General features: G+C 40.1%; 1 protein-coding gene and 1 long non-coding RNA gene across 10 annotated transcripts in view; one reads left to right on the top strand and one right to left on the bottom strand.

Annotated features, from left to right (window-relative positions):
* The window catches only part of LOC103792105 (uncharacterized), a 54324-nt gene extending 48601 nt beyond the window's left edge, over window positions 1–5723 (top strand). Inside the window, exons 5-6 of the long non-coding RNA XR_013533187.1 lie at window positions 3285–3508; window positions 5015–5723. This is a non-coding gene — a long non-coding RNA (uncharacterized LOC103792105). The remainder of the gene's footprint in view (window positions 1–3284; window positions 3509–5014) is intronic.
* CC2D2A (coiled-coil and C2 domain containing 2A) overlaps window positions 1–18511 on the bottom strand; it is a 150190-nt gene that overhangs the window by 47052 nt on the left and 84627 nt on the right. For all 9 annotated transcript variants that reach the window (XR_013533186.1, XR_013533185.1, XM_002745968.7 and 6 more), the window contains 6 exons: window positions 11712–11868; window positions 8566–8713; window positions 6664–6802; window positions 4368–4571; window positions 2666–2758; window positions 1060–1151 (listed from right to left, as the gene is read on the bottom strand). Coding sequence is in view for 7 of the 9 variants with exons in the window: in XM_002745968.7 (XP_002746014.3) it covers window positions 1060–1151; window positions 2666–2758; window positions 4368–4571; window positions 6664–6802; window positions 8566–8713; window positions 11712–11868 (833 nt within the window). In the remaining 2 variants the exon portion in view is untranslated. The remainder of the gene's footprint in view (window positions 1–1059; window positions 1152–2665; window positions 2759–4367; window positions 4572–6663; window positions 6803–8565; window positions 8714–11711; window positions 11869–18511) is intronic.

Raw genomic sequence — 18511 nt, forward strand, 5'->3', positions numbered from 1 at the left:
AGCACCATGTCAGCCAGGACCATCAAATACAGAAACATCTTAAAGCCAAGAAGGAACTGAAATTAAAAGAAGAAAGAACATACCCTGAGCCTTCAGAACTTAATGCAGAAAGTAAAGCAGAAAAAAGGAAGGAAAAGAAAAAAAAACAATATGAAAAATCATCATCTATTCTAAGTGTAATTTTCATGACTTTGAAAACATTCAATGACTGGATTCTGGGCCTGGAATAGAGAGAGAGGTTTTGCATGGATTTACATGGGTGTAGCCTCCTTTCTATAAGTGGAAAGGGGATAGCACTTTTTTTTTTTTTTGGTCTTCTTCCCAAATTGATGGTGGAGAGAAAATATATGCATAGAAAAGAACCTTTTTAAGAAACCAAGAGATTTACTTAATCACAGAAAAGGTCATGAGGTTAATGGCCTGCACAAGACCACCAGTATGGGAAGTTATTTTTCATCTTTTATGTATCCACACCCCTACTTGAAGCCATTTGACAATTATCCAAACTAATGAGTCAATTGGGCAAATACAGTCAATTCCCCATATTCATGTGACTATCAAATCTTCCCTGCTGTTCTACACTCTCACCAAGCACATGCACCAGCTCTCTTCCCACCAGCTGTGGTGCTGGAACCAGGTTTCCTCGTCTATGCCAGAACCTGTGGGTGGGGTCTCAGCCTCCTCTACTGCCATGTGACAGAAGAGTAAGGGAATGTCTGGCACTGGGAGACCAGGATAGCAGAAGTACTTGCAGGAGGGAAATGCTGTCAGGTTTAGTTCAACTGGAATAGGAAAATGGCAAAGGCTAATGAAGTTGATTTGGAAGTAGGGAAGGTGAGATGGGCTTCATTGGAATGCAATGGGAGAGGCCCTAGGAAGACTTGTTCTAATAGAAATCCCTCAACTAACGTCATCATCAGGCATTAACCAAGTTTAACACATTATTCCTGGCCCAAATGCATACCATATAATGATTTTTTAAAATCTTATATGACACCTTTCATATGAGTACAAATAATAATTTTTATGAGAAGTGATAATGGCTTTGATTATTTTTACCTGATATTGGGAACTTCTTCTTCTACTATCATATCAGCAAGAAGAAAATACTGTTTTGCAATTAAGGAACGATTTATCACTGATTCTCTAACCTGGGGAAAGAAATCAGCTTTATTTAAAATGTTTTTATTATTTAAACGTCATAGTTCACTCTCCACACTCCAAGTTTTTGCCCTAATGTCATCTGTGTCCCCCCTACCCTCCAGCCCAGCTGTTACTTTCCTCTGCAATGCTGGTCTCCTCTTGCTCTAAACCCTCTAGCTTTCTGTACTAGACTGTAAGCTCCCTAAAGGCAGGGGTTTTCCTGGTTTGCTTACTGCTATATTGCAGTTCCTGGTGAAAGTTCCCAGCATATAAGATGATAAAATTTTGCTGAATTAATGAATTAATCATTACAAAAAATAGGGCCAGTCTCAAAACACACATACTCAAGAACTGATTTTTTTTTTTTTTTTTTTTGAGCTGGAGTTTCACTCTTGTTACCCAGGCTGGAGTGCAATGGCGTGATCTCGGCTCACTGCAATCTCCGCCTCCCGGGTTCAGGCAATTCTCCTGCCTCAGCCTCCTGAGTAGCTGGGATTACAGGCACATGCCACCATGTCCAGCAGCTAATTTTTTGTATTTTTAGTAGAGACGGGGTTTTATCATGTTGACCAGGATGGTCTTGATCTCTTGACCTCAGAACTGATTCTTAAGTTATTCCCTTATTCAGAATGATTCACTTCCTAATTCCAGAGGACCTCTGGCTGGGCATGGTGACTCACCCCTGTAATCCCAGCTCTTTGAGAAGCTGAGGCGGGTGGATCGCTTGAGCTCAGGAGTTTAAGACTAGCTTGGGACACATGGCAAAACCCCATCTCTACAAAAAATATAAAAATTAGCCAGGCATGGTGGTGTGCACCTGTATCCCAGCTACTCAAGAGGCTGAGGTGGGAGGATGGCTTGAGCCTGGGAGGCAGAAGTTAAGAGCGAGCTGAGATCATGCTACTGCACTTCAGCCTAGGCGACAGAGCCAGCCCCCTGTTTCAAATACATACATAAATAAAAATAATAACCTCTTAAATGTTATAAGTCATTTTTTTTTCCTAATACATGAGCCACAGGGCAGATAAACTGGATAGGGAAAATGCACTGTAGCATTTCTGGCAAGTTCAGTTAATTGAAGGAAGGAAGAAAAGAAGGAAACAAAAAAGGTAAAAGGATAAACAAAAGGATGTTTCAGCTTTAATTTTTAGTTTTCTAGTGCATAAGGGCAGTTATTAGATGGTTTAAAGACTTTTTTTTCTGATTACAAAGGTAATCATTGTAACTCAATGGCAACATTCAAATATTAGAAAAAACATACTTAGAAATTGAATCCCTTGTAACTATGCCCCATTAAAAGATAACTGCTAATAATAAACCAGGACATATCCTAGTGGTTTCATATACTTGAAAGGTGATAATAGTTGTCAATCAATTACATATTTGTATTTATGAGGAAATTTTTGCAAGCTAAGTGGCTTGCATAAGCTCACATAGATATTTATTAAAGTAGAGGACTTTTCACCTTCGGATGCTGGCTTTTTTTCCCCCTCTGAAGACAGTTTTATATGATTTTTCTCACCTGCTGGAGGTACTTGGCTACTATGGCCCTGTGGGTGTCTATGTGTTCCTTGGTTTCAATTACATTTCTGTCTCGTAACCGTTTCTCATAGTCCTAAAATTAAAAAGAGGTAATGATTTTATGATTTTAAAGCACTCTCCAGTGCTATTTTTAAGATCAGGGAATTATTTATCACATATGATTTAAGTTATAAATTGTGGTTTTAAATATTTCTTCCACCTTCTTTCTAACTTTTGGTTCAGAATTAGTCTTCAATGCAGTAACCAGGATTCTGAGACAGGTAGCTGAAATGCCTTACTAGTAGAAGAGAATTCTGTACAGTAGTTACAAATTAAAATGTTAAGTCAGGGAGAAATAGAGGCCACAAAATATAAGAGAAAAGCTTTTCCAAGCAACTTAGCCAAAGCTCCTGCTTAAGTTTTGCCTTTAGTAAAGCCATTACAAAAATAGTAAAAATTTCAAGTTAAAACATTACCATCATGACATAACACCTAGCTGCAGCTGAGTCAGGTCATCTGCTTGGAGGAGAGTGATGCATACATTTGGCTTTGTCTGTCAATAAAATTATGTATGTGCCCTGGGAACTGCTATGTTCTCTAATCCCACCATCTGGTCACAGTGGAACACCTGGAAGTGGTACCTAACCCAGGCTCAGAGGACACATCTCTGCTGGGTGAAGAAACTAGATATGAACTTGTGTGATGTTGGTGACCACGTGGCCAACTAGAGAAAACCTGTCTGCAAAGGAGGAACATGAAGCCAACATATCAAAGAAGCCGAGAGAGGAAGCAGAAGGGTCCTGGCAGCAGGCACTGACGCACTCATGCCATTCAACGCTTTTAGGTATTTAGTACTATTTTGAGATTTCATCATCCCGTAGACACTCCCCGCGGTACCTAAGGTAGTTCAAAATTGGGCTTTTATCTCCTGTGATCAAAGTCCAAACGAATATAGAGAAGAACCAAATAACCAAACATACTCTTTAAGAATAGTTTTGGCATGAAAAATCTTCCTGGTACTAATTCCTGATGGCTCTCCATTTACCTTATTAAGTATTAATAAAAGTGTGTGTGTCTACAGCTCATGAAAGCAGGGAAAAAGAAAAAAAAGTGCATGTGTCTGGTTTCACTGGCCTGCCCCTCCCCTACACAGGCCTGTTACCTGCAGTTCCTCAAAGGCTTCTCTACCCCATGCCCAGAGATGTAATCTGCTCTCTTCTGAGTCTTTGTTTCTCCTGCTGCCCTTGACCAGGATGAATGCCCAGCCCTGCCCACCAACCCTATGGATATTCAGATTCTGTCCCCCTAGTTTTCCCTAGTGCTTTACCACTGTACTGAGTATATTATGCTTAGTAAGTACTACATTATGGAATTGAATTCCTAAGACATTCAGTAATTAGCCATATTATTAGCCTTATTAACCCTTAAGATATTTTCAATTCTACAATTCTAATTGTACGTGGTTCAGTTGACTCAAAATCCTGGTAACTGATTCGTTTATATATCACTATATTGAGGCAGAGAGATTATTCAAATGGTGAATTCAAGAAAACGCATGGGAAGGTTATATATAAAAGTGCAATAAAGAGAAACTGCTATTGCTGGTGACAGCATAACAAAAACAAAATACATATATAATAATATACTAAACAGCACCACAGGTACTTTATTCTTTTATTAACCCCTCTATGGCAATTTCTTACCTGAAATACCTTTTCCATAATTTCTCGGTCATAGACTGGAATTTGCTTATAATTTCGGAATTCTGGCACCTCTTGGCTTCTAAGAAGAAGAAGCCTGAATCGTTTGGATCTATTTAATTCTTGATCTGAAACAAAGTTAAATTCCTGTTGCAGCTGCTCCAGTCTAAAGAAATCAGGGACATAGGATTCACCACTGGTAGCAACCTATAAAAAACAGAAAATGCAAAACTCTAGATGCCAGGCAGATTTCATCCAAAGAAACTTGGCACTGAGCTTCAAGGAACATTTAACAATTTTAAATTAAAAGACTTGAAAGACAAAATACTTTAAAATATAATGAGTCACATGTCATTATATTCACTTAGTAGCTGTAAAAAATATCAGAAATCATTTTTCCAAACAACAAAAATTACGTTTCACTGTTGTTGTGCATGTTTCCCTAGTAGTGTTATTATGCGAATATACAGACCAAAAAAGAAGAGATTTGTTCCAGACTACAGTGTATTACTAGGTCCCTACTAGAAATACTCATATATGTATTGTATATAAAATCAAATATGTGACTTTTTAATATCATGCACATATGCAGATAAAGGCCTCAGAGGCAGCTGGTCAGCTTTACAACCATGCCTTCCTGTCTCTGACAGGAAAATGACAGCCTTGGTTACTGAGAAAAATGAGCCAGAGATGGATCCAGGTCAGCCAGCCTCCAAAGCTCCTATGCATTGTCTTAAGAAGGCCCGGTCCGGACACCTCTGAGAAGAAATGGACTGCACTTCACCCAGGCCTGCTGCCTGCCTCTCTGCCTGGCACTTTGCTGGCTGTAACTTCCTCCTGAGCAGAGGAGTGCCCCAAGATGTGCTGGGGTCTTGCATGGGAAAGGCAACCCTGCTGTGAAAATCCTGGTCCATAACAAGAGACCAGTCAAGAAGGCAATCTCTGTTTTGTTCTTTGATGGGAAAACATATAGTTAAAAAGAAAATAATGAAAGTGATATGTCTATTGAAATGTGATTTGAAACTTTACATGGAATAGACTACATTTTAGGTAATATGACCCATTCTTCCTAATATTTCTATTAGGCGTGCATTTCTATTAGGTATATTATGTTGAAGGAGAGTTTATAAAGATAAAAGTCGGAATAAACTAAGGTTTGTTATGGGACTTGGATAAACTAGAACAAAAATGAAAATGTTCATACCGACTACAGTTATCCTAATGATAAATTCATACTAATAGCCATGATCATAAGAATGTGTTGCTAGGGCTATGCTCTGGATTACCTACTTGTTTATTATGGCTTTGAGTGAATAATGAAGTTGCCAATAAAACCAACTGTATTCAATACCAAGAAAAGTTAACTAATGTTCCAATTTATTCATAAATTCCCCAAAGAAAGAATTTTGAATATTAAGGTAGATATGAGCAATTTATCTGGTAAATACTTCAGTGAAACCTAAATGATAACCATCAACAAGAAAACAAGCAAAACACAGATTTCTTAAAATGCGCCATCAGTGCTTTAAGTTGTGATGAAAAGAGCAAGTGTCCTGAAATCAGATCGACTTATTAGCTGTGTGACCTTGAGCAGATAACGCTGAGTTTTTGAACTCAGCTTCTTCTCTGAAGAAGGGAAAATAAAACCTTTAGGAGTTTTACAGAGGTTCGAGGTAGGAGTGACAACAACAACATTTGCTGCTCAAGAATTGCATGCCCAGCTAAAGGGGTTTTGTTTGTTTGTTTGGTTTTTGAGATGGGGGTCTCACTCTGTTGCCCAGACTGGAGTGCAGTGGCAAGATCATAGCTCACTGAAGCCTCAACCTTGTGGGCTCAATTAATCCTCCCACCTCAGCCTCCTTAGTAGCTGGGACTATAGGTGTCCACCACCACGTCCACCACATTTTTATATTTTTTGCAGAGATAGGGTTTCGCCATGTTGCCCAGGCTGGTTTCAAATTCCTGGGCTCAAGCGATCCTCCTGCTTTGCCCTCCCAAAGTGCTGGAATTACAGGCATGAGCCACCATGCCTGGCCAAACTCTGTTTTTATGCAGCTGTTCATTTCCTCATGACTGCACTATGACAGCAGAACAGGACTTAGAAGCACCGAATCCTTGCCTTGGTCTCAGGCAAGAAGCAGAGCTGGAATCCAAACTTGGCATTCAACCGAGCATCCGTGTTCTTAAACAGTATTGCATAGGAGAACATCGTGTAAAGGAAAATTTTGTAAAAAGCCAAGCTGTTTCTATTTTTTTCAGGCCAAGCCAGGAAATGGCGTGTGTGCCTCCGGCCACATACCGAGATTAGCTGCATCAAAGGGGCATTGTTGGGGTCATTTGGGTCGAGCTTGGACTCTGCTGCCCACTTGGCCAACTTTTTCATGTCCGTTAGTCCTGATGTGCCAATAGATGAGATGGCATCTGCTCTCTTCAAAGCACTGAAAAGACAGTTGATTCCATGAGTCTGACTTGACCATAGAACGGTTTGCATCAGGACCTCAAATTCCAGAGACAGCATCACTTAAGGAAGCTATTATCCTCTATAAGATAAACTGTTATCATAAGGAAGAACTTTTGCCAGTTTTCTTAACTTGATGATCGCTATTAAGTATAAGGACAATAAAGAAATAGGAATAGAAGGAATGCAAATTTGACTAATTCCTACAACTCTGTCCAGTGCATAAAAGTGACCCCAGTCCCTGGATTCCGGCCAGTGAAGAGGAGCCTCTGTATCTGGTGCTGAAAGCCCACAAAGCCTCACATCCCAGGCCACTGGGGCCCACTATAGCTGAGGACAAATCAAAAGAAAAAGAAACAAAACCAACTATTTTTTTTTTTTTTTGACACAGTCTTGCTCTGTCAACCAGCCTAGAGTGCAGTGGCACAATTTCAGCTCACTGCAACGTCCACTTCCTGGGTTCAAGTGATTCTCATGCCTCAGTCACCCAAGTAGCTGGGATTGTAGGCATGCGCCACTATGCCTAGCTAATCTTATTTTATTTTTTGTATTTTTAGTAAAGTTAGGGTTTTGCCATGTTGGCCAGGCTGGTCTCAAACTTCTGACCTCAAGTGATCTGCCTCCCTTGGCCTCCTGAAGTGCTGGGATTACAGGTGTGAGCTACCATGCCCAGTCTAAAACCAACTGTTAAACAATGAACTTAAGCACCAGCTTTGGACGCATGGAAATCAAAGGAAGCCATGGTGGTCAGCAAGGTTGAGCTGGGCCTTATTAACAGTCCTGCATATTGTTACTCACATTGTGTTTTACCTTTTATCCTGAGGAGTGGAAAGCTTTAATCCCAGGAGATTTTTCAGATGCTAAACACAAGTGAAATGAAGGCAGACTTCTTACATTCAAAGGTATAGTCAAGCTTCCACTGGAAGTAGCTTCTGACTTAGAAAGCACAGAGCAGCCTCTCGTTTTTATTACATGGACATGGGTGGTCGGTATGGGGATGGAGAGGGCAGCAGGGGAACTAAACGAGCCCCATTCTGTTTTTCTACAAGTTGAGCATGACAGCCTGTGACTTGGAAAGTGTCTTCATGATGATCACAATGAATCCTTTTATTTTAGAGATGAGGAAACTGAGGCCTGGAATGGTGAAATGATTGATGAAGACACATCTACTGGGGAATGACAGAGACTCTGACAGAGGAAGACCCACAATCTACCACAGTGGGTAGGAAGGCCACAGGCTACCACAGTCCAGGCTTCATGGAGGGGCTGGCCTAGGGTGAGGCCCAGAGTGCCTCTCTTTTTTTCTGCTTAGACTCAAGGATCTAGCAATCAAGGGAGGAGGCTGGAGAATGGGAACTTTCATGTAAACAGCAGATACTACACCAATCATCATTAGTAACAAATCTTTACTCAGGGCCAAATACATACAACTGTGATGCTGTGCACCTCCCCATCTGTAAAATAGGGGAAAGGATACCCCCTAGAGTTACTGTGAAGATTAAGTTATTTTCACTGTATCTAATAATGATAAACACTTAATATTTGTTAGGCTATTAATATTTTACTTTTTGGACTAGAGGTTGTTATAAACATTTTTTGTTATCTTAAGAATAAAAAACTCTTGAAAATACTGGCACGGGACAATAAAAGGAAAGAATATGATATTGCAAGCTTTCTCTCCCCTTGGGTATCTTTAATGCTAATACTGACATTGCTCATCAATTTACTCTCACCACGTATTACCTCCGAAATCCAATGTTCTGCTGTGACAGTGGAGGGATTAAAGGTATCCCGTTTTCTCCAATGGCCCATGCCACACTATGAGATACTTTCCCTGAGGTCATCAGAATCAGCTGGTTACTGCCGTCAGCTTCAAATGAGAAGGGCACTCCTAAGGAAACATCAGATTAAACAGGATGCTGTTTAGAAACAGGGACTGACCTTAGTCCTGTCAAGAAAGCAGATAGTAGACAAATGGAACTTGGAGTGGGCAGGGGTGATGAAGATGGAGCACGTGATTTAAGCCAGTTTCACTGAATTTTCTTCAGGTGATAATGCTGACAGCTGCTCAGCTCTGTCTCTGATGGCAGAGAGTAATCGTTCCCATGAGTAGTCTCTAGTGGGTCCACCTGTGTACACATGCTTCACAGTTGTGTGACCTTAGACAAATTAGTTAACTTCTCTAAGCCTTAGTTTTTAATGTACAAATCAAGGATACTGGCTAGGCACGGTGGCTCACGCCTGTAATTGCAGCACTTTGGGAGGCCGAGATGGGTGGATTATCAGAGGTCAGGAGTTCAAGACCAGCCTGGCCACCATGGAGAAACCCCATCTCTACTAAAAATTAAAAAATTAGCCAGGCGTGGCTGTAAATTCTTGTCGGGCGCCTGTAATCCCAGCTTCTCCGGAGGCTGAGACAGGCGAAACGCTTGAACCTGGAGGCGGAGTTGGCAGTGAGCCGAGATGGCGCCATTGCACTCCAGCCTAGGTGACAGAGTAAGAATCTGTCTCAAAAAAAAAAAATCAAGGATACTAATAGCACCTCCTTTGCAGTTATTTCAAAGACATTTATTTATTTAGACATTCAAGATACTTATCTGAGCTACTTCATGCCAGGCACTATTGCAGGCACTGAAAGTGGGGGACTATGTTAACTTCTCTTCCCGAGTCCACAAGGGGCGTGGTTTCAAAGGTAAGAACTTCCCAGCGCCATGCCTCCATCCACTTCCCCATCTGGGAACCTAGAGTTCTTTGTCTAACTTTCCCACACAGGCTAGGTAAAATTCCAGGTAAGCTTTCTTTGTTTAGAAAGCCCGCCAAAACCTCTGGTGGAGGAGGCTTTAATTGTGGGCCAAACAGCGAATCCAGCATTAGAGTCGAAGATCAATCACTCTAGAGGGCCTTTGAAAGAACTCTTCGTTGGAAAAGAACATGAATGGGGCAGGAATAATTTCGAAGTTAAAACTCCACTGCACCTTACCTGCCTGGATTTCTCTCTCTGGGATCTTTTCCCACAACTGTGTGGGAGCTCTCTCTACTTCTCTCTTTTTCTCTCTCTCTCTCTCTCAAATAAATCGCTCTCTGCAAAACTTTTTGGGTCCAATATTTGCTTGACGGCCGCCGCCAACGCCTCTTCCCCATTCCTGGGGCCAGGGAGCCCAAGAACCTCAGGACGCATCCCATCGGAGAGAGAGCTGAGTCCCCTCCCATCCGGTTACAAAGGTAGCAGTAAAGAAGTAAAACTGATAAGAATCCTTGTTCTAAAAATTGAGAAAGGAAAGAACTTCTGTTCTCACAGAGTTTATATTTGAGTCTGGGGGAGAAGCAATAGTAAGAGTAATAAGAGAAATACTTAGTATGTTAGAGACTAGTATGCAAGTGCTAAGGAGAAACAAATTAGGGAAGGTATATAGAAAATTTGTGCTTTGGAGGGTGGAGAGGGGAAAAACTTTGAGATGGGGTGGCCAGGGAAGCCTCAATGAGAGTGACTTTTGAATAAGTATCTGAAGAAAAGGAGAAGGTAGAGTAGAGGTGTACTATTTTGGGAAAGAGCATTGCTGGCAGAAGGAACAAGTGCAAGCACCCTAAGATGGAAGTGAGGAACAGGAGTTAAGTTAATATTTGCAAAGTACTTACACAATGCCTGGCAAATAGTGATCACACAACACATGTTAGTTATTACTAAGCTGTTGTGACTACAGTAAAGTCGCACTGATTTGGCCTCTACCAATTGGAATTTAATGGTAAAAACTCTGGGTAGTTTATTTAATCAACTAAAAGAGGAGATTATCAAGCACTAAATGAAGTAACTCTAGATCTTTCCTTCATATTGAACATCCTATCTTGATCTTAAAAATAACCTTATAAGACATTAAAGGAGTTATTATTATATCCATTTTATAAATGAGGAAAATGATATTCAAAGAAGTTACATGACTACCAGAATCTCACAGCTTGCCAACATCAGAGCTAGAACTAAAGCCTAAGTCTCTAGACTTTTAGACTGAGGATAGAATTTGGGCCTCAAATAAATAATGCAGATAAAATTTCAGGTATAAGTCATGATAAAAAAAATCAACAGACACATGAGGAAGCAAGCCACCATAAACAAGAGGCAACAGAATCAGACCAATAAGCCGATAGGTATTGGAATGATCAGATACCAAATGTTTAAGAATATTTTAAATATATTTAAATAAATGAATGAATGAATATATAAGAAATGAGAGTCTAAGGAAAGGACAAAAAGCTGTCAGAACTGACCACACTGATTGGGAAAGAACTAAACATAATTTCCAGAGTTGAAAAATACAGTAATTGGGAGGAAAAATAGGATTCGTTCCAATACTTAGAGACAGCCAAAAGGTGAATTCATGGTTTGGAGGACAAATTTGAAGAAATTATATAGACTGTAGCAGTGAAAGAAAAACAGCAAACGTAATAAAGAATGATTAAGAAACATGGAGGAAGGAGTGATAAGATCCATCATATAGTCAATTGGAATTGTAGAAGGAGATGAGAGAATATTTATTTCAAACTTTTTGGGCTTATGAATAACACTGTGATGTACATTTTTATGCACACATCTTCGTCCTCATTTCAAATTAGTTTCTTAGGAAAGATTCCTAGAAATAAAAGTAAGGCACCAATTATTTTTCAAGGCTCTTAATTCACACTGCCAAACTACTTTGTAGTTGCAGAGTTACATGCACTTACATCGTCACCAATGGTATATAAAAAACAACTTGGCAAAAGTTGCATAGCATCTTGTTTGAATTTGAATTTTTGATATCAACTTTATAATTCTCTTGTCTGAGAAGTGAAACAGATATACACATTCAAAACTGACAGTGAAACAGTGAGCCATTGCAGATGTTAGATTTTCATACCACTTCCAACTCCCTCGTGGTCCAGTGTCACATGCTGATTACTGCTAAACTCCACTTCCTCAATAGGAGCCCTTCCAGTGACAACAGTAGTCTCAGGAATAGGCAGAAATACTTCTGCTAGCAAGGTGGGACCACTATGTCCAATAGTTTCATAGACCTGAAAACCAGAGAAGGGAAACAGCCAATAAAAACAACCATAGCGTGCACTCACGTCAGATAATCAGTCCATGTTGTTAGTAGTTGTGCTGGTCACTGTTCCAGCCCTAAACGCTCATCTCAGCCTGGGAAGTTGAGTCGTGTTACTATGGTTTCCATGGAGACGAGCTTACACCTGTTTGTGGTCAAGTTGTTGACACCCTGCTTTTCTTGCCTGGACTAATCTTCTGGGTAGGGAGGTAAATCAAAGTAGCAGGCAAGGACAATTGTTTTTATTCCAAACCAATATACAGCTTGCTTTGAGAATGGGCCTCCTCCTTTTCTGGACTCAGGTTGTTTTCAGACAGCAATACTATTGGGAGGAATGGGTGGGACAGCCATGCCCCTGGATGGCTTGTTATTTGCACCAATCTCCAAGTCAGTTGGAAAAGCTCCATATGCAGAAGCACTCCAGAGTGTTACATTTTTAGTAAATCTATCAAATTATTCTCTTTCAGACCTTATTTTATTTGTTATCTGCTGAAACCCCTTATTTTTCTCAGATCTTCTCTTAGATGGAGCCACTTAGGCCACCAGCAGCTCTGCTACAGATCACTGTGGTGTGTCTCATTATGATGTTATTACCGTGAGGTGAAGGGCTCCATTGCAGGGCAACCATGATTCAAGAATACACAATCCAGCCTCAGTTGGACCCTTGGCTCCATTCGATCCCCTGTATTCTTGGCACATCTCACTTTTGTGGTAATATGACATAATATTCCATAGTTCTCCTGGCTTCTTTCCTGTGTTTTATTCTTTCTTTACTTGAGGTCTCTGTGACTGGTTTACAGTTTTTGAAAAAATGCTGATTTGACTACTTTTATTTCTACTAATTAATCTTTATATTTTTCTTCTTGTGTAATAATCCCCCTCTAATCAGTATTTTCCACTTATAACTTGAATGCACAAAGATGACAGACACCACTGATCCTCTTTGTCTACCCTCCCTTATAGGGCATATGATCTGAACTTTTGTTTTTTGAGACGGAGTCTCCTTCTGTTACCCAGGCTGGAGTGCAGTGGCATGATCTTGGCTCACTACAACCTCTGCCTCCTGGGTTCAAGTGATTCTCCTTCCCCACCCCCCAAGTAGCTGGGATTACAGGCTCCTGACACCACGCCCGGCTAATGTTTGTATTTTCAGTAAAAATGAGGTTTCACCATGTTGGGCAGGCTGGTCTCGAACTCCTGACCTCAAGTGATCTGCCCGCCTTGGGTCCCCAAGTGCTGAGATTACTGGCATGAGCCCCGTGCCCAGCCTGATCTGAATTCTTGTCCAGAAGTGAGGATGAAGTGGTGCCTGGCTACCGCCCTGGCCTTGCCTCCCCAGTATCCATTGTGGTCTCACCTCCCCAGCTCACCTTTGCAAGATGGCTGGCTGAGTGTGGAGGGGCTCTGGGTCAAAGACAAAGGCAAAAATTGCACAGGTACTGAATTCAGGACCCCAGACTTAATATCACTGTGAGCTATTCTAATAGGCAGGATTTCAGCAGGAAACCTGTAAGTGGCACACTTAAAACACACTCTCCAAATTAATCTTTATCAGTGCAGGAATAATAATATACCACAGATCTATCACCCCCTGCAGTTTCAATGATCATATGTTATGAACATCTTATTTCATCTATACTCTCAACCATTCCCCTCCCATCTAGTATCTTGAATCTAGATATCATTTCATCTGTAAATATTTCAATATGTATCTTTAATAGGTAATATTTTTAAAAGCATAATTATAATATTGTTTTTTTTTAAGGGAGAAAGAGAAAGAAAAAGAGGGAAAAAGAGGAAAAAAGAGGGAAAAAGAGAAAAAGAGGGAAAAGAAATATTACTTCATTCCTAAAATGGGTATCAATAATGGCCGATCAATATTTTGTGTGTTTAAAGTGGATAATGTATATTTTGTGTGTTTAAAATGGAGAGCTCTATTGAGTTTATTTGTTCTGGTTCTGAGTTCAAGTCGTGGATATCATTATCAATTTTCTGTCTCGTTGAATCTAAATCTCATTATGGGTCTTATGTATCTGGGTGTTAAGATCTCTTATTATTACATTAATCCTTTTACCCTTGTATCCTTGTAGCTTTGAAATCTATTTTATTAATTGTGAGAATTGCAACTCCTGCTTTTTATTTATTTGTTTTTTCTCTCCATTTGGTTGGTAAGTTTTTTTCCAACCCTTTATTTTGAGTCTTTGTATATCTTTAGATATACCGTTAGATTTTGTCTGTATCTTTTGATTGGGGGATTTAGTCGATTTAAATTTAGGGTTACTGCCATTTGATATTAACTGGCTATTTTATCCTTTTGTTGATGTAAATTCTTCTTTATGTTAATGCTCTTTACTTTTTGGTATATTTTTAGAAAGGCTCATACTGGTTGTTCCTTTCTATGTATAATACTTCTTTTAGAAGTTCTTGTAAAGCAGGCCTGATGGTAGTAAAATCTCTAAGTACTTGCTTGTTCCTGAAAGATTTTATTTTTCCTTCAATTGTAAAGCTTAAATTGGCAGGATATGAAATTCTGGGCTGAAAGTTCTGTTCTTTAAGCATATTGAATATTGGCCCCCACTCTCTTCTAGCTTGTAGGGTTTCCGCTGAGAGATCTGCTGTAAGCCTAATAGGCTTCCCTTTATGGGTAACCTGATCTTTCCCTCTGGCTGCCCTTAATATTTTCTCCTTCGTTTCGATCCTGGTGAATCTAATGATTATGTGCCTTGGGGTTGGTCTTCTTGACAAATATCTTTGTGGTGTTCTCTGTATTACCTGGGGTTGAATAGTGTCCTGCTTTGCTAAGTTGGGAATATTTTCCTGGATAATGTCCTGAAAAGTATTTTCCAGCTTGAATTCATTCTCTCCATCACATTTAGGTACACCGTTCAAACATATATTAGGTCTTTTCACATAGTCCCATATTTCTTGGAGACTTTGCTCATTCCTTTTTATCCTTTTTTCTCTATTCTTGTCTTGTCGTTTTATTTCATTAAGTTGGTCTTCGACCTCTGATATCCTTTCTTCTGCTTGATCCATTCAGCTATTTAAGCTTGTACATATTTCACTAAGTTCTCGTGTTGTATTTTTCAACTCCATAAGTTCATTTGTATTCCTCTCTATATTGTCTATTCTTTTCATCATTTCATCGAACCTTTTTTCAAAGTTCTTAGTTTCTTTACATTGGGTTAGAACAAGTTCCTTTAACTCCCAGAAGTTTCTTATCATCCACCTTTTAAAGCCTACTTCAGATAATGGATCACAGTCCTTTTCCATCAGGACTTGATCTGTTGCTGATGAGTTCTTTTCCATCAGGGCTTTTTCCCTTGCTGATGAGTCCTTTTCCATCAGGGCTTGTTCCGTTGCTGATGGGTTCTGATTTCGAGTATACTTGGCCTTCTTAGGCTGTTTTTTTTCCCTTCATTGTAGATGAACCGCCTTTCTAATTAGGTTTCTGAGTCGACGTCCGATTTATTGATTCCCAGTGCTGGGATCCGAGCAACCCACTGTGGCAGCCTAAATAGCAGCGATAAGACTGATGGTGCTCTTCTGCCCGGGAATCTCTGGTCTGTCTTCCCTCTTGAGTCCGCAACAAGCGGCTCTGACTTCCTGGAGCTCCGAACTCCAGTCAGTAGGGGAAGCAGTCCCGTTTGTTCTGCATGAAGAGCTGCTGCGCCGAGACGCTGGCAAAACTGCTGCGGCAGCCACAAGAGTCGCGCTGGCGACCCGTGGGGCTCCTCCACTGGGAATCAGCTGATCCGTGAGTGACGAAAATTCGTCTAAAAGTGTGGCGTCGTCTCGTTCTCTGAGCTTTCACTGGGAGCTACAATCCCGAGCTGTTAGTGATCGGCCATCTTGGATTGGTCTCATAATATTGTTTTTATAGTAATTCCTTAATAACCTCAACTATTGGTAAATTTCAAATTTCCTTGAGAGCCTCAAAAAATTCTGTAATATTTTGTTTGAATCAGGATCAAAATGTATTCCATATGTTATAATTGACTGATATGTTCCTCAAGCCTCTATTTATTTACAAGTGACCCTTCCTCTTTTAAAACATTTTCTCTATGTTTTTATTGGTTCACAACTCTGACATGACAAGGAGTGCTATTAGTTGTTTGACCCAACACTCTTAAGAGCCTGTAATTTTCTATAATCTTACATAGCTTAAAGAACATGTAGTAGGTTATCATTTATTGCACTGGAGACCTTCATTTGACCTCTTAAATTACAAACTCATTGGTATGACATCTCATCCCAAGAAAAGTATGTGTTTTCTTTCATTTTGTTTGAAATGAAAGGCAATCATGTACTCTAGGGGAATGGAGGGTTTGCTAGTTGATGTTACTGTCTCAGAAGATAATTATCAGATTTTTTAATAAGAAAAAAAACAGATTCCATCTGACAAAGTCAAAAACATCCAGGATGTCCCCAGTCTTTATTTTTTACTCCCTTAAGATAGCAGAAGTTCTTTTAAATGCTAGGAAGAAATGCTATTTTTAAAAATTAGGAAATGGGTACTTTGGGCTTTAAGTAAGTATTTGTAAGTAGATCTCTGTATAATTTAGTTTAATTTTTGTTTTCTCTCAAAGCCAGGGGTTCTCATCATCAGCACTATTGACATTTGGGGCCAAGTAATTTTTTGTTGTGGTGAGTTATATGTTGTTGGATGCTTAGCAGCACCCCTGGCCTCTCACTCATATGTGCGAGCTTAAAAAGCTGATCTTATGTAGGAAGAGAGTAAAATGATGGTTATCAAAGGCTCAGAAGGGAGGAGGTAGAGAAGGAGGATGAAGAGAGGTTGGCTAATATTACAGAAATATAGTTAGAAGGAATAAATTCTGGGCTGGATGCGGTGGCACATGCCTGTAATCTCAGCTACTCAGGAGGCTAAGGCAGAAGAATCGCTTGAACCCAGGAGGTGGAGGTTGTAGTGAGCTGAGGTCACAACATTGCACTCCAGCCTGGGCAACAAGAACGAAACTCCATCTTAAAAAAAAAAAAAGAGGGCCGGGCGCGGTGGCTCATGCCTGTAATCCCAGCACTTTGGGAGGCCGAGGCGGGTGGATCACGAGGTCAAGAGATGGAGACCATCCTGGTCAACATGGTGAAACCCTGTCTCTATTAAAAATACAAAAAAATCAGCTGGGCATGGTGGCACGTGCCTGTAATCCCAGCTACTCAGGAGGCTGAGGCAGAATTGCCTGAACCCAGTAGGCAGAGGGTGCGGTGAGCTGAGATCACGCCATTGCACTCCAGCCTGGGTAACAAGAGCGAAACTCTGTCTCAAAAAAACAAAAGAAAAGAAATAAATTCTTGTGTTTGATAGCACAGTAGGGTTACTATAGTTAACCTAATTTACTGTATATTTCAAAATAGCGGGAAGAAAAGATTTAAAATGTATGCAACACAAACAATAAATGTTTGAGGTAACAGATATCTTAAGTACCCTGATTTGATTATTACACATTCTATGGATGTATCAAAATACCACATGTACCCCATAAATACATACAATTTTATGTATCAATAAAAAAAGTTTTAAAAAAATCACAGAATACTGTAAAGGAACAAAAGAAATGTAATCACATGTTGTGCTTTTTCATCTAAAATGATAGTATGGAACCAGCATGTTTTTGCCCTGCAGACATTTCTATACCTGTTGTTTTCTCAGAGAAATAAAGCAAGTAAGGTTTTTTTTTTAAAGGGAATTCTCCCATCAAGTACCTGTGATTTTCTTCAGGATAACATGAGATAACATATGTAAATATTGTGGCTCTGCAGTAGACATGTAGTAAACATTATTTCCTAGAGAATTCCCAGTTTTACAGGCCCTGCCTCATCCAAGCCCTCATTGTCTTACCTTTAGATGACCACACCTGTCTTATTGCCTCATGCAACCCGTTCTTCCTGCAGCCACCCCGATATCCTACCAGCCCTCAACCACCTGACCTCTTCAACTGCACACAGCAGAGCTTTCTGGTATCAGCGATCTGACTTGCTGTCTTCCTGTTTAATGCATGGCAAGTAAGATGTATGTGAAAACATCTGTTTTGGACTTGGGTCCAAAAGAACCAACAGCAACCACAAAAGTGAGATAGGTGAGAGTAAACAAGTACACTTCTCCAGATGTGACTGTTAACTCCCCTCTGATAGAGGAGTTATTCCTCAGATGAGCCAGAGCAATCAGGAAAGGCTCTGAGAAGAAAAAGTCAAGTCACCACCAAATAGGTTAAAAGGAGAATTCCCTATCTCAACCCACAGGCCAGGAATCTAAAAGCTTAACAGGATTGATTAATAAGGAAAAATGATAATGTTAAAAATGTAAAAGCCACCCAGCAATATATATATAATATTATATATTATATATATATAAATATATATATATATATTTTTTTGAGACAGAATGTCACTCTGTCACCCAGGCTAAAGTGCAGTGGAGTCATTTTGGCTTACTGCAACCTCTGCCTCCTGGGTTCAAGTGATTCTCCAGCCTCAGCCTCCTGAGTAGCTGGAATTATAGGCGTGCACCACCATGCCCAGCTAATTTTTGTATTTTGAGACGATGTTTCACCATGTTGGCCAGGCTGGTCTTGAACTCCTGACCTTAGGTGATC

Source organism: Callithrix jacchus, chromosome 3 (genome assembly GCF_049354715.1).
Source record: "Callithrix jacchus isolate 240 chromosome 3, calJac240_pri, whole genome shotgun sequence".
Lineage (NCBI taxonomy): Eukaryota > Metazoa > Chordata > Mammalia > Primates > Cebidae > Callithrix > Callithrix jacchus.